The sequence below is a fragment of the Podarcis cretensis genome, assembly GCF_951804945.1.
Source record: "Podarcis cretensis genome assembly, chromosome: 8".
Classification (NCBI taxonomy): Eukaryota; Metazoa; Chordata; class Lepidosauria; order Squamata; family Lacertidae; genus Podarcis; species Podarcis cretensis.
Window position 1 is genome coordinate 21587416 of NC_137177.1, and position 25694 is coordinate 21613109.

Consider the following 25694-nt stretch of genomic DNA (forward strand, 5'->3'; position numbering starts at 1 on the left):
TTATTATCCATGTATGCCTCCTTGCGCTCACTGATATAATAATAATAATATAATAAAATTATAGTAATATAATAAAATTCAAATCCCAGGCTTTCCCAAGTCAAGCCTTTTGCACTGTGTGTGTGTGTGTGTGTCTCCGTAACTGTGCCCGCTTCCAGCTCAACCTTAACCCCCGGGTGAAAAGAATAAAGAAAAACCAGCTACGAGTCGCCCTTCTCAGCAACCAGCAAAAGAGCTCTACGCGAAATGGGAAGATCAAGCAGCGCAGCACCGCCCAATAGCTCTGCGCATGCGTTCGCCAGCGGCGGACTCCATCCCCCAGGAACCTCTGCGGCATTCCCGCCCTTGCCCCGCCTCTTTCCCCTGTTTCACACTTCCGGTGCGACCGCGTTGTCCCCGCGCGTGCGTTCGAGCGCTGCGCGGTTGGTGCTTCCGGCCCGAGAATTTGAAGCGCGTGTGTGGCGAAGTTTGCCTCTTGTCGCTTCCAGCCATGCGGCCCGGTAAGGGACGGGAGGGAAGAGTTGTGGGGAGGGTGCTGCTGCTTCGGGGGGTGCACGAAGCCGATGCGAACTTGGCGGGGGAGGGGTGGAAGGAAGGGGAAAGGAGCCCGCGGGCAGACACGTGGCTCCTGGGATCGCCTGGTGGTTGATTTGTTCTTCTGTTTGTTATTTAAAGTCATTATGCGGTTGTTGCTGCTGCTGCTGCTGTTTGCCCTGCTCCTTAGCTGACAAAGTCTCTTCGAGCGGTTTACTATATAGATCGGTGGTTCCTACTTTTAGGCTTACGATCTGAAAAGGAGGACGCGAGGAGCAAGCTCAGAACACAGATTCTTAAAAATTAGAGAGCCTTCTGGATCGGGAGTCCAGGACTGGTCCAGGGTTCTGTTTCCACAGTGGCCTAGCAGATGCCTGAACCAGGCCTTACAACGGCCAGCTGGGTCACCTGTTGAAATAACCGTCACCAGTTGAGAGTTTCCCAAACGCAGCTGGTTTCTCGGCAGAAGTTAGCACTGTTTGCATACTGTACAGTAGTACCTCAGGGTACATACTCTTCAGGTTACATACACTTCCGGTTACAGACTCCGCTAACCCAGAAATAGTGCTTCAGGTTAAGAACTTTGCTTCAGGATGAGAACAGAAATCGTTCCAGCGGCAGCAGGAGGCCCCATTAGCTAAAGTGGTGCTTCAGGTTAAGAACAGTTTCAGGTTAAGAACAGACCTCCGGAACGAATTCAGTACTTAACTTTTATTTTCACTCTGCAACCTGATGGGACGGCAGCCGTTAGGTCTCAGTTAAGGAGTGGGGAGAGTAAGGTTTCATCTCGTTTCTCTGACTTGTGTGCCCTTCTCCTCTGCAGGTTTTAGCCCCCGTGGAGGACGTGGGGGGCGTGGTGGGTTTGGAGATCGTGGTGGGTTTGGAGATCGTGGGGGACGTGGAGGCTTCCGAGGAGGGCGAGGTGAGTTCTCTCTTTCTTCCCCCACTTGTGCATTAGCTGTAAGCGCTTGTTGGCACCCTAGAGATAGGACACTCAGATCTGCAGTGGTGCATGCTGGGGAGAAATCAAGGTACTTAACCACACAGTTGTGGTGGCTTGTCTCTCCTCTTGGTGGTTTAGTCAAAGGGTGGTCCAGGTGCCTTGGCCAGGTAGCAGCCATGTGTCTTTCCCTTTCTGGGTGGGAATGAGGTCTAGCCAGTTTGGGCCTGGGCACATCAGAAACATAACAGCCAAGCAGCTTAAAGCCTTCCTTCCAAACTTGTAGGTGGAGAGAGGGCAGCTTCCAAGACAATCCCTGAACTCCTGTGGAGCTCCAGGGTTGGGAGGAAGACTGAGCCCGCTAAAGGGCTATGACAAACCCATTTTAGCATCAAGGACTGGTCCCCAAAACCCATTCCTTGGTAATTAAGCTGAGACTAATAATCAAGGTCTGACACCAACTCTGCAAAGTACATTGCCCCCACTCCTCCTGTCCAAAGAGCCTGGGTCAGGAGACCTTATTAGACATCCCTAAGATTCTTGAGAAGCAAGAGCTAAAAACAAGGCACCGCACTCCTTGAGTCTGAAGTCACCAACTTAGTAGTAAAAGACCAAGAAGTTAGGAACTGGATTGAGTACAAAGAAGACAGACATCAATTTTTAATTACAGATAGTCTGTACAGTTGGTCTGCCATAGTCAAAACAAAATAAAAAAATTCCTTCCAGTAGCACCTTAAAGACCAACTAAGTTAGTTCTTGGTATGAGCTTTCGTGTGCATGCACACGAAAGCTCATACCAAGAACTAACTTAGTTGGTCTTTAAGGTGCTACTGGAAGGTATCAATTTTTAATGCTGAAGATTTATTAAGAAATCAAAAAATAAAATAAAGGATAAAATGTAGAACTCCTGTAGCTCTGTTTTAAAACAGCTGCACTAGTTGCCAATTTGTTTCCAAGACCTGATTAATGTTTAAAGCCTTAAACAGCTTAGGTGCCAAATACCTGAAAGACCATCTCCATCCCTGCCAGTCCTCTTGGGCATAAAGATATGCAAAGGCATCTCCCTTGATAGTTTGGTGGAACCCTCAGAATTGTATAGAAAGGCATTCCTGGAGAGGGTTTTCTCTCTGACATTCTGAAAAACGTGGAGGTCCATTTGTTGCTGGACTACAACTCCCATCAGTCCCAGTCAGTCAGGGTGATGGGAGCTGGAAGGCCATAGGTTGCAAGCCCCTGACCTAAATTGTGAACTGTAAACTGCCCTACGATCTTAGGATGAAAGGAGGTATATACATTTTAACAACAACAACTCGCCACAGAGGTATGTGTAACATATTCATTGCACAGCTTTTGTTGTACACTGAAGGCACATCTCTTAATCCCAGCCTTGGGCAGTTAAGGTGTTTTTGTTTCGTGGCACCTGCCTCTTTTTCTGAATTTATACTGTCGTGCCTCATTTGGAATAGTTTTACTTGTCCTATATCTGTAATGGTTTTTGTTTGTTTTTATAATGGTATATTACTGTATCCCTCCCTGAGACCTTAGGGCTGAAGGGTGATATGATATCAAAATCATACAAATAAAACCACAGTATTTAATCTTTGATGCAGAAAGATTTCTGCTTTCCATTATGCCCTTTAGGAGTTGTGACAGTTAAAAACAGAAGCAAACCTAAGCGAAGGAAACTAGAGATTTACTAAAATTACATTGGACTTACACTGAACTGTCACAACTCTCATTCTTGTATTTTCTGAAGGATCTAACTAGTTTTATTTATAGCTTAACTCATTACTGTTTTTCTCTTATTTGTTTTGCTTGTTCAATAAATCTTTTTTTAAGTAGGGAGAGAGAAAATAAAGCTTACTTCATTTTTCAGTTATATTATAACTAATGGGCTGGATGATAACCCAGGGGCTCCTAGCTGGAAATGGTGCATTTAGAAGGAAATTAGAAGGAAATCATGGCGCTGTCAGGGAAATATAGTTGGGATAATAGATGCAGCTGGAGTGGGTGAGATTATATAGACATGTTGAGGCTTTGGGGTGGTTGTAACTGTTGCTTCTGAATTGCTCGTACCCCATTCCTTCTTCCTCTCTTTTTTCACCTTTAGGAGGTGGGTTTAAGTCCCCTGGTGGTGGTGAAGGAGGCTTCCGAGGCGGTCGTGGAGGCGGCGGCTTCCGAGGCGGCCGAGGTGGTGGTTTCCGTGGCGGCCGAGGAGGAGGTGGCCGAGGAGGACGGGGTGGCTTCAGAGGAGGGAAAAAGGTTACAGTAGAGCCCCACAGACATGAAGGTGAGACTTGTTCATCCTGTCATATAAGAAGATAATTAAACTTTATGCAAGAACATTACTTTTACTGCAGTAGACCCAGTGAAGGAGGAACCACCTCCCAGAGCATTGTGGGAGAGGCATTCTTTCTTTGTTTGATATAGGACAAGGTAAAAGACTGTTACGTTCTAAGCCTCTTCAGAAGGCTAGCTATCCCTTCCTGTTAACTGTAGCCCAAAGCTATCATGGGAACAGTCCCTGTGGCCTCTCTGGTAATTGTTGTTGAGCTTCTACTCACTCTAAAATATTGATTGCCTGGAAAACACACACACATCCACATCCACGACTTTGTTTAATGCTAGAAAGCAAATGTTTATAGTCAGTTTGCATTCCTTTTCTACAGTCCTCCATTTATGAGCACAAATATTTTTTTAAACACTCCTCTTCTGACATGCAGTCCTACTTCTGGCATCCCATATTTCTTTATTAGCCTGAAATCCTGCTGCATGTGGATGGGAGCTACCTGACCAAAGGGAAAACTGGAGTTAGATGCCAACATTCCAATAGCTCCTGCCCCAAAATATCATATATACTCTAGGCATGCTTGTTAACTTTGAAGCTGTTTTTTAAGGAGAAGTGAGGAAAGCTAAAAGAAGCAGAAATGGTAGTTGCATCAGCTGAAAACGTAAGAAGAGCCTGCTGCATCAGGCCAATGGCCCCATGTAGTCTAGCATCCTATTCTCTTTTTTTTTAATAAATATTTATTCAAGTTTCCAATTTAATACAAACATCAAAACCACAAAAAACAAATAATACACAGGAAAAAAAGTACCAAAAATGCACAATTAAAAACAAAACAAAACAAATATAATTCCCATCACTTATTTCCATTACCTTATATCTCGGACCTCCTCTCACCTCCCCCTTTTGTATTCCAGTTCAAATCTTATTTCAGCAAATCCTTATTGTAACTTAATATAAATTATTTTAACTTATTACTCAACCTTTACATTACAGCTGGTAACCATTTAATTTCAGTCCAACATCATTCTAGCATTCATTAATTTTGCAATATTTCTGTAAATAGTCTTTAAATTTCCTCCAGTCTAGCATCCTATTCTCACAGTGGCCAACCAGATGCCCGTGGGAAACCTAGAGAGCAAAACATGAGTAGAAGAAATAATTCTCGCCTCCTGTGGTTTCCAGCAACTGGTATATGGAAGCATGACTTCCTCCAGCTGTGGAGGTACAGCAGAGGCATCCATGCATTTGTCTAATCCTTTTTTTTAAAAAGCTATCTAGGTTGGTGGCCATTACTGCCTCCTGGGGGAGCAGTTCCACAATTTAACTGTGCTGTGAGAAAAAGTACGGGAAGCTCCTCGTCTACATGTGATCTGTTTGCGCACGTAATACATGTCCATATATCCTAACGGTATTCTAAATGTTTTTGATTTTTGTAAGAAAGCTAGCTGAGGGTGAAATGAGGTTGTGGGGACAGAGTCCCATTCACTGTAAAGGACCAGCCACCACGGCTTAGCAGCTGCCTAGATTGAGCTCATGGGGGGAAAGGCAAGAGTGGAAACAGTTTTTGCTGAATAATAATATTTGTATCCTTGCCCACCTGAGGTTGTCTCGCAGTATTTAAATCTTGCTCGCGCGAAGCATGTCTCCAGTGTGAACAGATCTAAGTTCCGGTCTCTCTTGTCTCCTCAGGTGTCTTCATCTGCCGGGGGAAGGAAGATGCGCTAGTCACACGGAACATGGTGCCTGGCGAGTCTGTGTACGGAGAGAAGAGGATTTCTGTGGAGGTGGGTGATGGATGACGCTCCATGGGAGCATGGTTGTGGGGAGAGGGAATTGCTGGCAAATGCAGGAAAGGGGAGCACGTTCCAAGGACGGGGGACCCCTCTTGGTCTGCAGAAGCCTTGGTTGGAAAGTCTCTCTCAATCCAGCATGCCTTATCCTCCCCTCTACAGGACGGTGAACTGAAGGTGGAGTACCGCGCCTGGAATCCCTTCCGCTCCAAGCTGGCTGCTGCCATCCTTGGAGGCATTGACCAGATCCATATCAAGCCTGGTGCCAAAGTGCTGTACCTAGGAGCTGCATCGGGAACAACAGTGTCTCACGTCTCTGACATAGTTGGAACGGTAAGGAGACGCTTTGGGGTACCTCAGACTGTGGGTGTGCCTTAAACTGCTGCCAGGTATTGCTGTTTGTACAGGTAAAGCTGTACAGTCTTAAGCTAGTGAGTTGCAACAGGAGTAGCTGGGATCTGCAGAAAACAACTTCTTGAGTAGTTCCCACAGCTTGCAAATATCAATACAGTGGTACCTCGGGTCACATACGCTTCAGGTTACAGACTCCGCTAACCCAATAAATAGTACCTTGGGTTAAGAACTTTGCTTCAGGATGAGAACAGAAATCGTGTGGTGGTGGCGTGGAGGCAGCAGGCGGCCCCATTAGCTAAAGTGTTGCTTCAGGTTAAGAACAGTTTCAGGTTAAGAACGGACCTCTGGAACGAATTAAGTACTTAACCCAAGGTACCACTGTACTATGCTCTTTCCTTGACCTCGGGCTGTGACTCTGAATGAGATCAAGAGACCTAATCCCCAGCTCCAAGCTTGGGACAGGAGGGGAGTGTAGGGACAGGAATCATCACTGGAAGTTGTCTTAATACTAAGTCAGGCGACTGGTCCATTCAGAGTAGCATTGTCTACACTTCTCTCCAGGGTTTCCAACCAGGGACATCCCCTGTCTCGAGATGCTGGGGATTGAACCTGAGATCTTGTAGATGCTCTGCCACCAAGCTGTGGCTTCCACCCCCAAATTTTTGAGTGCTTTGGCAACTCAGCACTCAGCTCTTTTCTCCAGAGCTGAAAGAGAAGACTGCAGCTTGCTTTTGGTGCCTACCGGGCAGGCTGCCCAGTGCTTCCATGCTGTAAGTGTCAAGTGATCAGCCCTGAGGTTAGGAATCTTCCCTTGGCCAGCACTTCTGTAGACAACATAATTGCAGGGATTATCCTTTCCTGCTTCCAGGTGTTGTTCAAGATGGTAAAAGCAAAAAAATGATTGGATGGGTTGGCAAATGTGGTTCAGCGTGAGCAGGTGTAAAGTGATACATATTGTGGAATAACCTTAATTTTACATATATACTAATAGGCATCTAAACTGCCAGTGACTCACCAGGAAGGGCATCTTGATGTAGTGGTGAATAGGTCAGTGAAGGTGTTGACCTGGTGTGTGGCAGCTATGCAAAAAGGCAAATTACATTAGAGAAGAGTGAAAATAAATTTGCCAGTATCTTAATATTGTTATGTGAATCTGTGTTGCAACTGCACTTGGAATACTGTGTGCATTTCTGTTCTCTGCAGAAAATATTGTGTAGCTGGAAAAATGTGATGGGGGGAAATTGGGATCAGAAAATGAACATATTTTGTAACAAACAAATAAAGTTGTACATGAAATAATTTTAAGCAGTTGAATGACAATGAAAAACAGTGTTGATCCAGATATTGAATGACAATGAAAAACAGTGTTGATCCAGATATTTCCAAAGCAAATGAATCCAGACACAGTGTATACTAACAAATACCCAAATTGTGCATCATAATAATAATAATAATAATAATAATAATAATAATAATATTTTTTGTTTATACCCCGCCCTCCCCAGCCAAGGCTGGGCTCAGAGCGGCTTACAAGCAATAATAAAAACAAGTTAAGTGATTACAACTTAAAATTAAAAATACAACATTAAAATATTGAAATATTAAAATGTAGCCTCATCGCAGGAGGAGAAGGAAAAGAAAAAAGAAAGAGAGGGAGGGAATCAAATTGGCTCCAAGCCAAAGGCCAGGCGGAACAACTCTGTCTTACAGGCCCTGCGGAAAGAAATCAGATCCTGCAGGGCCCTGGTCTCATGAGGCAGAGCGTTCCACCAGACTGGAGCCAGAGTTGAAAAGGCCCTGGCTCTGGTTGAAGCCAATCTAACTTCCTTAGGGCCTGGGACCACTAGGGTGTTGCTATTTATGGACCTTGAGGCTCTCCGTGGGGCATACCGGGAGAGGCGTTCCCGTAGGTACGAGGGTCCTAGGCCGTGAAGGGCTTTAAAGGTCAAAAGCAGCACCTTAAATCTGATCCTGTACTCCACCGGGAGCCAGTGCAGCTTGAAAAGCACTGGGTGAATATGCTCCCATGGCAGAGACCCCGTGAGGAGCCTCGCTGCAGCATTCTGCACCCGCTGGAGTTTCTGGGACAGCTTCAAGGGCAGCCCCGCGTAGAGCGAATTACAGTAGTCAAGCCTGGAGATGACCGTCGCATGGATCACTGTGGCCAGGTCGGGGCAGGAAAGGTAAGGGACCAACTGCTTGATGCGGCGAAGGTGGAAGAATGTCGCCTTGGCTGTTGCTGTAACTTGCGCCTCCATGGAAAGGGAGGCGTCAAGGATTACACCCAAACTCTTAACAGAAGGCAATGGCACTAATTGGGCCCCCGCAAGAGAAGGGAGTTGGTCCCTCATCCCCATGCCATCCCGACCCAGCCATAGGACCTCTGTCTTCGAAGGATTTAGTTTCAATCGGCTCCCACGAAACCATCCAGCCACAGCTTCCAAGCATCTGGTCAGTGTGTTCGGGGCCGAGTCGGTGTGGCCATCCATCAGCAGATAGAGCTGAGTGTCATCAGCATATTGGTGACAACCCAGCCCAAAGCTCTTGATAATCTGGGCAAGGGGGCGCATAAAGATGTTAAAAAGCATTGGGGAGAGGATTGCGCCCTGTGGCACTCCACACACCAAGGAGTGGCGCGACGACATTTCCCTCCCTAGTGCCACCCTCTGTCCCCGACCAGAGATAAAAGAGCACAGCCAGTTACGGGCTATGCCCTGTATCCCCACGTCTGCGAGGCGGTGGTCCAGAAGATCATGATCGACCATGTCAAAGGCTGCTGACAAATCGAAAAGGATCACCAGTCCTGACCCGCCTCGATCCAGCTGTCTACAGAGATCGTCTGTTAGGGCAACCAGAGCCGTCTCGGTCCCAAAACGAGGACGGAAACTGGACTGAAATGGATCTAAAGCCGATGTTTCCTCCAGAAACCTACCAAGCTATTCAGCAACCGCTCTCTCAATTACCTTACCCAGATATGAAAGATTTGAAACTGGGCATAGATATAACTCACAAATTAATAAAGAACCCAAACAGTTCTTGACCTTAGCCTTCTTCAGTGGTTTCTGTACCATGTACTTAAAAACTGTTTGGCATAAAAGCAAATATGAGTCTGCAAAACAATGAAACAATTACACACACACACAATCAGACAATCACAATCAAAAGTACTGTAACTCCACCTTTAATTTAAATGCTATTTAAAAAAAAAAAACCTGATTGGCCACTGCAAGAACAGAATGATGGACTGCATAGGCCTTTGATCTAATTAGCAAAATGGCCCTTATGTCTGGGGCTCCTCTAGCCATCCTTGCCCAATGAGTAGTAGATTGTTGCTGAAGGTGATAAGTGGAACTGGTGAGTGCTGCTCTTTAGACTATTTCTAGCTATTTTATCAAAGATGATCACTCAGGGCTTTAGCAGTGGCACTGGGCGATGTCCTTCATGAACGCTTTTTCCTGTTCTGGGCCGTGGACAAGGCACTGACTCCCTTGCTTCCTGCTTCTCACCCAACAGGAGGGCCTTGTGTATGCTGTGGAGTTCTCCCATCGCTCGGGTCGCGACCTCATCAATGTGGCAAAGAAACGGACCAACATTATCCCCGTAATAGAGGATGCACGGCACCCACACAAATACCGCATGTTGCTTGGTAAGATGACCTGTGAAACCTTAACACCTGAGCAAATAAGCCTTCCTTTCATGCAGCGGTTCTCAGCCTGTGGGTCCCCAGATATTGTTGAACTACAACTCCCATCATGCCCTGAGCTCTGGCCTTGCTAGCTAGGGGTGATGGGAGTTGTAGTTCAACAACATCTGGGGTCCCACAGGTTGAGAAAGGCTGCTTTCATGTATGTTGGTTGAGCTCGACATCTCTTAGAGGAGCACCCTCTCTCGTCTGTCTTCTGTTTCCTCCACCCACTGGGTGAAAGCAGCTGCCCATGGATTGCAAGAGCCTTAGTAACATTAATACTTGCATTATGCCAAGCCCAACTGTCTCTGTGTTGTCTACAGACAAGCAGTGAGGCTCCAAGGATTCAGGCAAGGATCTTTTCCAGCCTTAGATCCTGGAGACAGAGCCTGGGAACTTCTGCAGGCATGCCATGTGCCAGGTGTGGGGAAATTTTGCTTGCTGGGGCTGGTGGTGTTCCCCATACCTGGCATATGATCTGCCTCTGAGAAACATCCATTTATGTTTATTTTGTTTATTGGGAACTGGCAAGCTGCTAGTAACTGATGCTGGGGATTGTACAAAATAAAAGTGTCTTGTGTGTTCTTCACTTCTAGACCATTGACAGGGAAGGTTCCTAACAGTCTAGGTTTTGTTAGTTTGAACTCAGCGATCAGATAAAAGTCTGAGCAGTTCCTCTAAATCAGTGGTTCCCAATTAGGGGTCCGCGGCCCCATCCCTTGCCTCCCCCACAAACTAAATTTTTGTCATTTTTGTATGGTAATATCACAAATTTTATGGTCTGCTTTAGTGCTGTGCCAATATCAATATATTGGTCAATATATTGAAATCATCCCCACACCTGATCTGCACATACCCCACCTGCCTGATCTCTGTGACTGCTCCTTCCCTCATTCCTGTGCCTCATCTCCCATTTCAGACATTGTGATATATCAGAATATTGTGATCTTTAGTTGCTGATATATCACAATGCTGAAAACCAGATATCGCTCAGCCCTAGTCTGTTTTTAATATAGCTAAAATCCTTTGCTTATTAGGGGCTACCCCACATTTTGTTCAGAAAATTGCTTTGCAGAGGTAACTACCATAAAGTTATCAAAAGTAAGGGGTCTGTAGCTTGGCTTTTGAAAAATAAGGGATCCTAAGTAATTAGCTAACTGGGAACCACTGTCCTAAATAAATGTGGGTAAAGTAGGTTAAATGAACACCGCTGCTGATTTAATCACAAAAGTGCAGGGGCAGATCTTGACATTCTAAGCTGGAAGTGGGAAACAGGGTTAGGGGACTGAATCCGGAAGTCCCTCACCTCCTGTGGCCCACTTTGCTGGGTGGGTGGAGCCACCCACCTGTCAATCAACCGGTGCCACCATGACATCAGGGTAACTTGGCTTTAAAGGAAATAATTGGAACCACAGCCTAAGTGTGCTTCCAGCCCTTCCTTTGCAGCCCAGCTTGAGTTCAAGCCACAGCTGCAAAGGCAAAATGATACTTTGCATTGAAAAGTCCACCCTCGTTACATGTGGCACCTTTTTCTGTTGCCATGTATGGTTGGTGACAGGAAGAGGCACCGAATATAAAAAGAGCTGACTTCCTGATGCAAAGGAAGAATCAAGTGTGTACTCCTGATTCTTTGTCCTCTTAGCCATGGCTTGAAATTTGCTGTGGCCAAAGCAGACAGGCCTGGGAAAGGTGTTGAACTAAGCCAGGTGTCCCCCATTACTGCTCTAGGCTCTGCTGTTTTTCTTTTGCCTGATGACCTTATTTCAAGTGAGGAAAGCAGGGCAACTTCCAGGCCCGTTATTCAATACGCCCCCTTGCTTTGCAGGCATGGTAGATGTGATCTTCGCAGATGTGGCTCAGCCCGACCAGTCACGTATTGTGGCTTTAAACGCACACAATTTCTTGAAGAATGGTGGCCATTTTGTCATCTCCATCAAGGTAATGTTTAGTACGACTGTTATATTTTCTAACTGTATGATCTTCAGTGGGTTGTTTTCTTCGCCTTCGGCTGGAGAGTCAACAGAGGCTAAGAGCTGGTTTCCGGTAGTCCATTGGAATTCCATCTCCCTCATCAGGAAGACCAACCATTCTGGGGCAGGATTCACAAGTCTCACCTTCTTCTGGTCATGGCAGTTTGCTATCTGTCAAGACACTTATGCAAACATAAAGAATTATGCCCAAACCTCGCTGGTTTAGATATCAAAAGAGCCTAGATCATGCCCGCTTCCTTTCTTGTGCTTTGCTGGTCAGTGGCAGCTATTTTCAGGCAGAAACCATGGAGAGTGTGGTGGGGCGAGTGAATGTATCGGAGTAAGAGAGATCAGTAAGAATCGGGACGCAGGTGGCGCTGTGGGTTAAAGCCTCAGCGCCTAGGACTTGCCTAGGACTTGCCGATCGAAAGGTCGGCGGTTCGAATCCCTGCGGCGGGGTGCGCTCCCGCTGCTCGGTCCCAGCGCCTGCCAACCTAGCAGTTCGAAAGCACCTCCGGGTGCAAGTAGATAAATAGGGACCGCTTACCAGCGGGAAGGTAAACAGCGTTTCCGTGTGCGGCTCTGGCTCGCCAGAGCAGCGATGTCACGCTGGCCACGTGACCCGGAAGTGTCTCCGGACAGCGCTGGCCCCTGGCCTCTTAAGTGAGATGGGCGCACAACCCCAGAGTCTGTCAAGACTGGCCCGTACGGGCAGGGGTACCTTTACCTTTTTAAGAGAGATCAGACAAATCAATTTTTCTTTTGTCTCTCTCCTGCTCATTGGCTGCAGCCGTTTTAGGACAATACCATGATGGGCAGGGAAGAGAGATTGCTGATTCCCATAGGAATCAATGGAAATTGTGGAATTGTTAGGCCTAACGAACCATTTCCAACGAAAGCTTTGTGGCCGTAAGCGGCACCTAAGTGTATAGAGATATGGCCAATATGCCTTCCACCCAACCGACAAGTGTTACACCTATTTGGACTGCTGGAGGTAATCTCTGGAGTTGTGTTGGAGAACCCCAGGACTGTTTTCTTAGAGGGGGGAGGCAACATTCATGCTAATGCTGCCTCAAGGTGTCCAGCAATCTGGAGGTGAGGTGATAGCATGGTCTTTAGACGACAGGGGTAAAGGTGACCATTTCTTAAGAAGCCCTCTGTGGATCTAGAAGTGTGTGATAGCTACTGCCAGCTCACAATCACCCTCTTGGGGGAAGGTTCTCACGCTGGTGGTGGCTGTGATCTTGGGAAGAAACTGGTTATCTGGACCCATTCCAGTCTTGGTCCAGACCTGATTCAGAGACCACACTGACCTTGTTTGCCCTGGGAGATGACTTTTATTGAGACGGAGACGCAAAAATGGAACCCATTTGCTTTTTGATCTATCAGTTGCCTTTGATAACACTGATCCTAGCGGTGTGCTTTGGTGGGAGTAAGAGACACAGTACTACGGTGGTTTGGCTTCTGCCTATGGGGCCAGATCCATCCAGAAAGTAGAATTGGGGGGAAGTAGCATTTTTGCCTCCTTGCAGTCACGCTGTGGGGTGCCACAGGATTCCATTGTGTCCCCAAGGCTATTAAAGCCATTAGGTATGCTTTTTAGCAGGTTTGGCAATTTGCAAAGAATGCCCAAATGCATTTCTTTGTAACTTCTGCATAGTCGTACATAACTTGGGTCCTGGGTAAGGGTGACCTGCAGAAAGGCCAAGAAGCTGAAACTGAATCCTGCCAATGAAGAGGCCTTTGAGGGTGGGCGTTTCCTGGCTCTGAAAATTAGACAGGGGTCTTGTTCAGGACGGGTGTGCGACCAGGCTGCTAGGGTGCTCCTGTAACATAAGGGAGCGATGAATTGTCCCTCCTAGCCAGGGGTCAGCAAGCTTTTTCAGCAGGGGGCTAGTCCACTGTCCCTCAGACGTTGTGGGGGGCCAGACTATATTTTTTGGGGGGAAATGAACGAATTCTTATGCCCCACAAATAACCCAGAGATGCATTTTAAATAAAAGGACACATTCTACTCATGTAAAAACATGCTGATTCCTGGACCGTCCGTGGGCCAGATTTAGAGGGCGATGGGTTGGATCTGGCCTCTGGGCCTTAGTTTGCCTCCCCTTGCTCTTAGATAAGCTTGAAGGCTTGCTGTTAGACTGACCTGCTTGATTCCTCCCAGGCCAACTGCATTGACTCAACAGCAGCACCCGAGGCCGTCTTTGCATCAGAGGTGAAGAAAATGCAGCAGGAGAACATGAAACCCCAAGAGCAGTTGACTTTGGAGCCCTATGAGCGGGACCATGCTGTAGTAGTTGGCATTTACAGGTACAGATAAGTCTGGGAGTGCTGATTTCTGGATGCGCTTGGTATTTCCTTGGAGGCATAAAAGGGGAACAGGTAGCATTGGGACATAATGAGGAGCAACTACTCTTCTTCCCACCCCACACTCGAGCAGAGGGGAGAGTGGGCTTGTTACAGGGTTGGAAAAGAACCAGGGTGTTGATGGGGCTTGTGTGCACACTGTGTATTCTGACCAATAAATAGCAGCCAAACAATCTAAATAAGTTGCAAAGCAGGCCAGATATGCGTCTGGTTTGCATTATAATGGTTCTTTCCCCACTCTGATCAAACTCCTTTGATTGGACGGTATCCCAACACATTTTTTTCGTTCGTCCCTCTCCTCTACTAACACCCCCCCCTCCATTATTTCTTAAAATCATTGCAACCTGTAAAGTATGCCAGTCTCCACACTAACTGGGTTTCCCTGTTGTACAGGAACCAGAGAAGCTGCCCTTCATCTGTCAGACCGTTTGCCCCTCTTAACTAAACCCTGTCCACTGTGGCTGGCAATGGCTCTCCAGGCTCTCACGCTGAGGTCGTCCCCATCCCTTGCAACCTGAGGCATTTAAATGGAGATGCCAAGCTTTGGTCCTAGGACCTTCTGTGTGCAATGCATGTGCTCTACTGCTGGATTGTGGTCCCTTATAGGTGAGGGGGAATGTGGCCCTTAGGGAACAAAGATCAGTGTGAGGCTACACTTCTTTTTCCTGCTGCCCCCTAGTCTCCTGGGAAGAGCCTCAGGGCAAGCAGGGGCGGCCCCCTTAAATATTTTACTGAGGGGGCTGAAGGGACTTCGGTCCCTAGGAGTTGGCTCCTAAGACTGCAACTCCTATCAGCCTTGGGAAGCATAGCCAATGACTAGCAGTGATGGGGGCTGCAGTTCAGCAACACTGAGAGGGGAGCAGGCACAAGTTCCCCACACCTGTCCCAGCAGAACAAGGGTTGCTAGTTCAATTGCAAGAGATTACCCGCCTGGCCCCAATTAAATATATACAGTGGTGCCTCGCAAGACGAAAAGAATCCGTTCCGCGATTCTCTTCGTCTAGCGGTTTTTTCGTCTTGCGAAGCAAGCCCATTGACAGCTTAGCGGATTAGCGCTATTAGCGGCTTAGCGGCTTATCAGCTTAGTGGATCAGCTGATAAGCGGCTTAGCAGCTTAGAAAAAGGGGGGGAGGGGGAAAAAGTCAGAAAAACTCGCAAGACATTTCGTCTTGCGAAGCAAGCCCATAGAGAAATTTGTTTTGCGAAGCGCCTCCAAAATGGAAAACCCTTTCGTCTAGCGGGTTTTCCGTCTTGCAAGGCGTTCGTCTTGCGGGGCACCACTGTAAATGTCTTTCTGCGACTGATCTCTCTTCTCTACTTCCCCCCCTCCCTTTCCCTTTTATGTCACGTCTTCTTAAACTGTGCACTTGAAGGCAAAGCTCTATCTTAAGTAAGGAGATACCTATCTAAAACGGGATAAATATATGAACAGGAATATAATGTATTTACAGTTCGCACAAGGAACTGGAACAAAGAAAAAGTTACAGAATGTAAAATACGTAAGATCTTTAAAGAAACCAGAAAGCAATTGTAGATTGTCTAAAAGGAAAATGCAAATATTTGGAAGGTTTGCTACTTGCTTAGTGACTCAAAAAATAGGAGACCAAAAGGTGCTTCAAAAAGAATTTGGGATACAAGTACAGCAATAAAATAAAAACAGATGCGTCAAAGTTCATGTAGTATAATTGCTGATATCCATGAATAGCCTTCAAGCTCATTGATCTCTGGAGGACAGGTACTACAGCCCTATCTCATGAGTGTCTAACTTGTGGTTCCCCAGATGTTACTGAACTCTTAATGTGACCTTCAGAAGTTTGTTCAAATGCACACTCATTTAGGCTTGGGGTGCTAACTCATCAGCCATTCCCTTGCAACAGCTTTCAACTAGTTGTATTTCAACAGAGGCTTCATCAGCATTGCTTAATTCACTAGGCTCCAATTTGTGTGTTACAGGAATTGGTTCATCTGATATGATGACAGTGTGAGTCCCTGTTATTGAAATCATTCTGTGTTGTGTTGCCCTTGCTTGTCACGTTACTGCAAGTAGCTGGCAGGAAACAGTATCCTGGTATGTGTGCCGTACATACCTGGGAAGATTGAGAGTCTTTCCATGAAATGGCTAATGCCTGGTTTAGGCTCCTGCAATCAGCGATATCCTTGTTGCCTCCCACTCAGCCTTTCCTATTAGGATTACCACGGAATACTCACAAAATGAACTTTTGTGTATGAGAAGCTGCTGTTGATACTGAATGGTACATTTTAGAAAATAACTTCTGCATTTACAATGTCAAAGCACATTGGTCAACAGTCTGTTAACAAACACTCTCCTTTTCCTTACAGACCACCTCCTAAACAGAAGAAATAAAGTGTGGAAGCTAGTAGGTGACCATTGCAACAGTGCTTTAGGTCAGAGTTGCTTTTTCTGCCGCTTCAACGATACAGGACTCTTTCTACTGACTAGACCCCAGCTTTCTTAAGGCCAAGCACTTACGCAGAGATGCTATTGTGCGTTGGTGTTCTGTGGCGTTATCAAATGTGTATATTTTTTATTAAAATAAGTAATGTAGATATGCACTGGTTTTGCTTGTGGACTTGCATATATTTAACAAGGATCAGAATTAGTGTAGCAGCTTGTAAAAGTCTCTCCTTTTAATATGTATTTGGTACAGGACTGTAACAAGTGGGGTGCCGCAGGGTTGTGTCCTGGGCCCGTTGTTGTTCAATGTCTTTATAAATGACTTGGATGAAGGAATTGAGGGGGTGCTCATCAAATTTGCAGAACACATCGAACTGGGCAGCCAGTGCCACTGAAGACCGATCAGGATTCAAGATGAGCTTAACAGATTGGAGAACTGGCCCAAACTAACAAAATGAATTTCAGTGGGGACAAATGTAAGGTTCTGCACTTAGGCAGGAAGAACCAGCTGCTCAAATATAAGATGGGGGACATCTGGCTTGCCGGTAGTACATATGAAAAGGATCTAGGAGTCTTAGTAGAGCACAGGCTTAACACAAGTCAACAATGTGATGCAGTAGCACATAGCTTAAGCTGGATGAACAGAAGCATAGTTTCGAGATCAAGGGAAGTCATAGTACTGCTCTATTCTTCTTTGGTCACACCACATGTGGAGTACTGTGTCCAGTTGTGGGCACCACAGTTTAAGGAGGATACTGACAAGCTGGAAGGTGTGCAGAGGAGAGTCACCAAGATGATCCAAGGGTCTGGAAACCAAGCCTTCTGAGGAGCAGCTGAGGGAACTAGGTAAAGGGTGTATGGGTTGTTAGAGGAGGGATAGTGCCTCTGGTGGGCCACGCATGCACCTTCTGGGGTAGTTTGTCCATCTTTGGTCCCCACCCTGCACTGTGTTCTCACCTGTGGCTCCTAGAAGCTGCTGGCGTATGCCAGTGGCCAGACCCTGGGGAACGGCTTTGACTGGCCAGCTAAACCAAATGAGGGTAGTTGTTGGGTCTCCAACCTTCAGTGGGTATGGGACTTGCCCTGCACGTGAAGACAGGCTTCAGCACATTAAGTGGACAAGACCAATAGTGGGCCCAACGGTCAAGAAGGTGGTTTCTACACAGGCAGTAGAGGGAAGTAAAGGAACATGGGGCTCGTCAACCTGGGAAGGTAGCCCATCTAGGAGAAGGAAACTCTGATCCTACACCTCCGCTGCCTTGTGGAATATCTTGAGGAGAAGAAAAGGCTAAGGAGTAAAACCCTACACAATACAGAGTGGGGGCCCCGGATAGTTGGGTGGTGTCTTGTATGCCTCCTTCCAGCAACTCCTGCAGCCAAGCTTTTGCCTGATGTATTGTGCTGCTTTCCTTTGGACTACATCAGCAAGCCGGGGGGGGGTGTCTTCTGAGCAGCCTAGGACCTCCATACACACTGCCCAGGTTTGCACCCCAGAGAGGACATTTTGGTGCTGCTAACACAGCAAAAACATTGCAGGAGGCAGCAGCTGCAAGTTACCAGTCTCTGTATCCACAGTGGACGCTGTGACTCTCCAACAGTTTGATTTCAACCCTGGACGCACACTCCATTCTCTTTCAAGACAGACTGATGCCAACAGCAGCCTGGTAAAGAGACTGAGAAGCGAAATAATAGTCATCGTCAAACATCTAAAGGGCTGTCGCATGGAGCAAGATTGCTTTCTCCTGCACTAGCAGCTAGAACCCAAATCAATGCATCCAAGTTACAAGAAGGGAGATTCTGACTAAACATCAGGAATAACTTTCTTTTTGTATGGGCCATTTGAATGTGGAACAGACTCCTGTGAGAGGTGATGGGCTCTTTCCTTGGAGGTCTTTAAGCAGCAGTTGAGTGGCAATCTGTCATGTATGGCCTAGTTTATATTCCTGCATTGCAGGGTGTTGGACTAGTTGAACCTTTAAATCTCTTTCAACTCTACAGTTCTAGGATTCCAGGATGAGTTCTACTTCTGTACTCTTCATCTTCAAGTGGTAGCTTGGGAGTTACAGGCAGTTCACAGCCTAAAATGGGTCACACCCAACATCAGCACCATTTAAAAAAAGTTGTTTAGGATATGTTTTTAAATTGAGGAAGACAACTCAACTAGGTGTAAGAGGAAAAATGGAGGCTGGCAAGATGTGGGGTGGACAGAGAAGAGAAATATGACTGCGCTGTAAGGCAATATAATGGCCAACATTCATTATGTAAAACTGACCAGAGAGTTAGCTCTAGAAATCTGATTTTGCATACATATGCTTGTAAAATACATATTGGGATCCTGAGATGACCAAAGTACGGTACTCATCTCTTTAAGTTTGTTTCCAGCCTCAGTAAAGACGTGATATAAAATCAGATGGGTCTCTGTCCTGAAGGCAAGACATAGATGGGCATGGGGAAGGGACATCTCATGGTGTTTGATGTTAAAAAAATTGGATGACTCTGTAGTTTCTTTTGGGCTGGGTGGCAGATGTTTCTCCTAGATGGTATGGTTTCAGTACACACCAGCACCACTCTGCCCCATTAAAAAATCCTGGATTATTGCATATCTTTGGTGGCATATATCGGACAAACATGAAATTCTATGGGGCATTTAGAAATTTACTATGCATGTTAAGCCTAGACTAGCATCCCAGTACTGGATATGAAGGAAACTTCTCCAGAGCTGTGGAATGTTGCATCACAGCATCATCCTGTAGTCTGTACTGCCTGGATAGCACCTAGAGCAGGGATCAGCAAGGTTTACCTTGCCTGGGCTGGTTCACTCCAGTGGAGATCCCGTCATGGGCCGGATCACACATGAGCGAGCGCGCCCGTGATTCCCAGCGTCTGTGCAGGCGTGATTTCTGGCACCGCAAAAGCAAGTCCCCATGCCGGTTTAGTGCAGCGCACATGGACTCGCTGAGCGGGCAGCTCATGGGCTGGCTAAACGACCCCCATGGGCCGCAGGTTGCCGACCCCTGACCTAGTGATAGTTCCCATCACAGGGGCTGCATTGTAGGCTTCTCCCACATGTAACAGGACTTCTCCCACATGTAGCAGGATTAGTACTGTTAAGCGCTGCACCATGCAGTTAGCATCCCCAACTGAGGGGGGGTGTCATTTCAAATGCTTCCCTGACCTACAAATCCAAATGCCTGATATTTTTTATCGTTGGTGCTCCTTAAAATACTGCTATCGGCAGTACCATCTCCATGCCACCAAGGTGATGTCAGCACACTGCTCTGGTATGCAGAAGGTGAACGTAAGGAACTTAAGAGGCTTCCCCAGCCCTGCCTGCGGAAGGACTGCACACAGGGCCTTCTGCATTCAAAGCAGGTGCTCTACCACGGCCAAATATCACTAAGGACTAGGGGAGAAAGGTTTCAAATTGCCCTTCTGTTCTGCTCTTAAGTCTTCCCCTCCGCTATCCTCTGGGAAAGCATTCAACGGGTGCTAGGCTTTGGGGCACAAATCTAGGGCACCCCTCAGTAAAAATGAGGACGGTCCCCAAATGCAGATGGACTGTCTTGCTACGTTTTTTGGAGTACTGTAATCCACACTGCCATCTAAAGAGGAGTGGAGGGATGTATAAAGACCACTGCGCCCAGAAGCCTTAGCATTACCTAACCGCGCCGCTGTACGAAACGATAGGGAGCACCCACACCAACCCCCTTCCTTTCAATCTGCAGTGGTACGGTCCAGAATTCTACCCTCTCATTCTGTGTCACGTAGAGCGAGAGAACGGCTCTGAGCTTCGCGGCTGCCATTCTGGAAAGGGACGTGAGTGAGGCGCAGGGTGGGGTGGAGGGAAGGAGCCTTATAGACACACACTCACACACGGCGGCCCGCAGACACTTGCGCATGCGCACACCCGTTTGGGAGGGAGGAGCGTCGAAAGGGAAAGAGGCACGCGCTCCTGAAGAGAGAAAGAGCGCGCGCGGGCGCGCGTCCATTTCTTCCCCCTCCCCCTCCCGGCCCGCTGCCTCACGTGGCCACGCCGGCGGGGCGCATGCGCTCGGCGGCGGCAACGGAGGCGGTTTGTTGTGGTCGCCATTTTTTGTTGCATTACTGGGAAATCCCGGCGCCGGAGCAGCCGCCGGAGTACGCCCCTTGCGCTGGGGGTGGGGGCGCAACCCGCCCGCCTGCCGCGCCCCGCCCCCAGCGCGCTTCTCCTCCTCAGCCCCAGCTTTGAAACACGCCGCGGGCCGCAGCCGCCTCCTCAGGTAAGAGACCCGCCCGCCTGCCTGCCGCTCCCCATCCGACCGCCCTCCGGGCCCTTCCCAGGGAGAGGAAGGAGAGAGGAGGGGAGGGAGGGACGGAGGGGAGGGAGAGAAAGGCGGGCGCCGTCGCGCCTTCCTCTTCCTCCCCACCCCCCCTCCCCCAACCGCCACCCGTCCAATCCTTCCCGCCTTTCTCCTCAGCTCATCCCGGCTGCGGCGGGCAGATTCTCCCAGGGAGCCGGACTCTCTCCCTCTCTCGTCAGGCCCCGCCCCTGGCCGGCTCTTCCCCGGCTTCGCCTCGCCTCGGGCGGGACCCCGCTCGTCCTCCCGGCCGGGCCGCCCCGCCCCGCCCTCATCCCTCCCCGCCGCCCGACCCCACCCTGATTCTCCGCCGCCGCCTTTTCTCCCACTTCCTTCCCCCAAAACTTCTGCCCTCCGCAGCGCAGCCGCCCGTTTCTGCCTTCTCCTCCCCGATAGGCCCGGCCTTCCTTACTGAGTTCCCACATCCTCCTCCTCCTCTGATCGTTGCTGCTGCTGCTGGTGGTGCATGGATGGACAAGACCCATCTTTTTTCTCTCCCCCCCCCCTTCCCTTCGTCTTTCTTTCTTGCAGCCGTGTTAGTCTTTATTACATTAAGCACCACCACACACTGTTTTCAGGCTTGTGGCGCCTTTTCAGTGTATTATTTTATTTCGTCGTTGGGCTCAAAAAAAAAAAAGATTTCTGTGGCAATCTAATAGCGATATCAAATGCTCATTATTGTGATAGCAATATAACGGTATCAGATATTCGATTGGTATTAAATATTAAAACCACCGAAGCTTAGGCTCCAGTAAATCCAGTAGTCCTTAAGATGCTCTCCTCGCCCCCCACCCCAAATCTCTTGGGCATTTGTGATGTGCAAATGCCTCTGGATGAGAAAATCACTGAGTTCTGCTAACCTCAAACATATGTGTGTATTGAGTGGGTGGGTTTTTTTAAAAAAAAATCTAGATGAAATTAATCTATACTAATTTATACATGTACAAGGTGGTTAAAATGATGAGCCCTTTTAACTTCAGGTGAGCTAGGATTACCATAAATTAGTAAAGTAGGTAAATGTTGCTCCACTGTGCACCATGATTGATAATGGGGCTTCTTGCATCAAGATACCTGTTGGGTAAAGCTCGGCCTTAAAAATTAAAAGAGTTTACTCCATTGGCTTAAATGAGATGTGGGTTGATCCCTTTGGGGATTTTACTCCTTCCAGGAAGTGAATTTGTTTATATTTTTGTTGTATTTTGGGATAGCCCCATAAACAAGGATATATCCCTCTGTCCACAATCATGCTGTGAGCATTTCAACTATTGTGGTGTAATAGTACACTTGAGTTTTCTTCCTTTCTCTGGAGAAAGTTACCTAGAATACACAACCTTCATAAACTGCCCTCATCATAATGTGTCCTATGTTCTCAATCTTCCCCTCCCAGGTGAGGATAAATCAGTACATGGTATTTGTAACCTTTGGCACAGCACTAATTATTATAGTGTGTTGTATCTTTTATTTTTTTAAAAAAAAATCTTATCTCTCTCCCCCTCCCTGCCGCAGTTTCTTATGCTAATACCATAAATGCCATCATGCATAATTTCAGTAATAAGTTGCAATGATATCATTTGCAGCAGCTATGAATGGTAAGAGCAGGTAGTGGAAAAGAGATTTAAGTTGACAATACAGATAACCTGTAGAACCCTTGCTCCAGGATGTTGCTGACGCCAGGTATTTAATACTATCTATAAAGAAATAATCAGCGCAATCATATTAATGTTTGCTCTGAAATAAGTGCTGTTATGTGTAGTAAGGTTGCTCCCTAACTGCAATGAGCACAAACCATTGGAACACAGGGGGACTTCTTTGTAACATATATAGGATTGTGCTGTAGATGTTTCACAAATAAAACTGATGGGATATAATTGTTTTCCATATACGTACCTACACCTTGTGATGGAATTTGTTTAATTCTGTAATCTGGATGGTAGTTGCTTTTACCAGTGCTGTCTTTATGACCTCAATGCTTTATGACCCCATGTGCCAGCTTACTTGGGTCCAGTTAATCGCAACTTTGCGTAAATTGAGATTTCCTTTGGTTTCCTGGAGCAGTTCCGTCTATGCATATTTGTGGTACCTGTTGCTATTTACAAATGAGGTAATTCTTAGAAACAAATACAAAAAATATTTAATCTGCTTATCTGCAGTTGGTTTCTGAAAACCCCTGTATTGGTTCATAGAACTTTAGTAAGAGACCCAGATTTCTGTAGGTTCAGAAATTGTTCATAGTTGTTGATGTGGATGTCAGGTTAGATAACTTGCATCTCTAGCTTTGCCTGAGTTGAACCTGTAAGTAAGGTTGAGATAGGAATTTGTGGCATCTGTACAGCACTGGCAATTATTTGTTAGCCCCTGATTTTGAATAATAAGTTTTCTTGTTCTCAGACTCGCACTACTGCAGTAATGTGGGGACATGTACTATCTCAGGTGTAATCATAGTATATTAACTCATTTATGAGTGAGCACAACTTTTAAGAAACTAAGAATGTTGGATGAACTTTATGCATTTTTTCTGCATGGTCACTAGTAGGCAACATTTGTGCAGTATTTAAGTTCAGCATATGCCTGATTTCATACTAGTCTGCCCTATGCTCTTGCAAAACCCCTGCTGCCATTGTGAAGCCATGAGTATTTTCTTCACCTAGTCTAGCCTATACAGTACTGTAAGAGGTAGCATTACCGAAACCTGTGAGATAACTATGTCGTGCTAAGTGAGTGGAGACTAAGAAACCCATGGTGGAATTAATCTTTTCCTCTCCTCTAGAATGGAAGCCTTTGGGAAAGGACCATTGGATAACATGTTGCAGACTCTTGTAAACTAGGTAGAAGAATAGGGGCTTCCTTTCCTTGTTAGGGTGCACTAATAGCTCAGGAGCATAAAAAGTTGTGGGACTGGTTGTTTCTGCAGCTGAGGAGGCTGAGCGGATAGGTGTCTCACTTTTTCTGATTTGCCCAGAATGTCCAGATACAGGATTTTGGATGGGTCGAATATTTGTGTAGGTTGTTTGCTTGCTTGTTATTTGAAGTTGCATAGCCTTTCACACTTGGGGTTCAGGTTTTTTACACACTGACTGAAAGTGCCACTGGGGACATGGAAAGGTTACAATGCTATAGGCACTTCCTGTGGTTGCTCACTGATACCATGGTATTTACTGATAACATGTTGTTAGATGTGGACGGTACAGATAAGGATCAGGAAGTTATTTTGTGATAGAAGTTGATGATTTCATAAACCTCAGTAGTAGTTCAGTGGAAGATGACCCTTGGTAGTAAGTACAGTGAAAGGTGACATGGTTGGGATGTAGTAAATACTTTGTTCTTAGCTGAAAAGGACAGTAAAGAAGGAAAGAGAAGCTCTTTGAGTCTTGGCAAAATACAAGATAGCTATGAGCAACAAAATGTGATTTAACATAAAAAAAAAGACAAATTAATTATTGGATTACAAAATGGGTATTTTCACAACTTTGTATAAGGCTTTGATGAAAGATATTCCAGATGTTCAAGAAGCATAATTTTATAGAACCATGGAGCTGAAGGACCCCAAGGCCACCTCGTTTATTCACCATCACAAGGTGGGGTTATCTGTACATCAGCATAAGATCAATCCATGAAAATTCAAACCACAACATGTCACAAGCTGAGAGCAAGTACATCACATAACTCTGTAAGCATAAATCATTTTAGGTGATTGAAATGAGCAGTCCAAGGCACATGCTGCAAATTCATGTTGTTTCTGTGACCTCTTTAGAATGAGTTTACTGCAGGGCAAACTTTTGCCTACAGCCTTTTTCACCTGGTGCTAGTTGCAGAATTCTGACATCTTTGCAGTGATAGACTACTATGGCTACTGTTCTAGAAAGTGGAACAAGTTTTGCATGGTTTTTCATAGGCAACCACAGCATCTGATGCAGCCACCAGGTACATTAAGGGCACCAAAATATCTGTTTCCTTCATGGCTTGTATTGGATGTGGCAGCTGCCCAGAAGTGGGGAACTCCTTTCTCCACCCACCCCTGCAGGCCAACTTGTGACATATGTGCAGGGGCTGTCATGCGGAAAGGTGACAACTTGAAAGAGACTCACCTTTGAAATCCGTTTCCAAACAGTTTCAATACATGCTGCTTGCAAATGGACTTCAAAGTGATGGCAGCCATACCTTTACCTAACATCAAATATGATGTTAGAAGTGGGACAAATCGGTATGGTTTGGAGGAAATGGCCTTGCAGGCAAAATTAGGACTTCTGGGCCTAATTAGGGCCATGAGCTGGAGGTTCCTTGTCCCTGCAGTGGCAAAAAATCAGTGAGATGATCACTATACTAGAGTAAAAGTAAGTTGAATGAGAAACATGGCACTGTCTGTTCTGTTTACGTTCTCAAAGAGAAACTGAAATGTTCTCAGGTGGTAAACAAGCAGCTCTGAGTTTGACCTCTTAAAGCTGAGGTTGAAAGATGACCCGTCCACTTGAGAAATGATAGCCTTCTCCTAAGTGTGTGAATGGACAACAACATTATGATCTGGTGTTAGACTTAATATGGAAGTAATAAGTTCCATGGTTTTATAGAAAGGAGGTTTCTTGAACCTGTTAAGACATTTGACAAAGTTTTTGTAAAAATCAGAGGCTTTACATCAGTTGTCTGGGTAGGCTATTTTATTTTTCCTGGATGCTAGCAGAACACAAAATTGTTAGCTGGATAATCCTTTTATAGTTCACAGACTTCATTTTGTGTTAATTTGATAAAAGACTGGTTGCAGAAAATCCACAAAGAAGAGGAAGGTGTTGTTGTTAAGGCTTGCATACATTTGTTGATACTCTGTTCTCAGTTCTTTTTGAGCTCTTGTTGAAACTATAGGATGGATACTGTTCAGCGGCCATAGCATAAATAACGCATTTGGCATTTAGCACACTAGGAAGCGTCTTCATCTATCTGAAGGAGAAGCTGGAAGTACAAAAAAGGACCTATTAAGAGTAGAAACAATGTGGCTTGTGAGAATCCTGTATCATTG

At 46.3% G+C, this 25694-nt stretch overlaps 2 protein-coding genes across 3 annotated transcripts in view; both read left to right on the forward strand.

Moving 5' to 3' along the window:
* Window positions 1-274: 274 nt before the first annotated feature.
* Window positions 275-16501, forward strand: FBL (fibrillarin). 2 transcript variants are annotated; one of them, XM_079986205.1, is made up of 9 exons: window positions 275-500; window positions 1358-1456; window positions 3585-3764; window positions 5454-5548; window positions 5717-5887; window positions 9422-9554; window positions 11419-11531; window positions 13731-13876; window positions 16274-16501. In XM_079986205.1, exons 1-9 carry the CDS (start codon window positions 290-292, stop codon window positions 16296-16298), a joined length of 1173 nt encoding a protein of 390 aa, XP_079842331.1. In that variant the 5' UTR covers window positions 275-289; the 3' UTR covers window positions 16299-16501. The 2 variants fall into 2 exon arrangements, with proteins under 2 accessions (XP_079842331.1, XP_079842332.1); XM_079986206.1 differs by having other exon boundaries at window positions 1376-1456.
* A 3941-nt stretch (window positions 16502-20442) lies between these two features.
* Window positions 20443-25694, forward strand: part of DYRK1B (dual specificity tyrosine phosphorylation regulated kinase 1B) — a 33538-nt gene continuing 28286 nt past the window's right edge. Inside the window, exon 1 of the mRNA XM_079989075.1 lies at window positions 20443-20608. The gene's annotated coding sequence lies outside the window, so the exon portion shown is untranslated. The remainder of the gene's footprint in view (window positions 20609-25694) is intronic.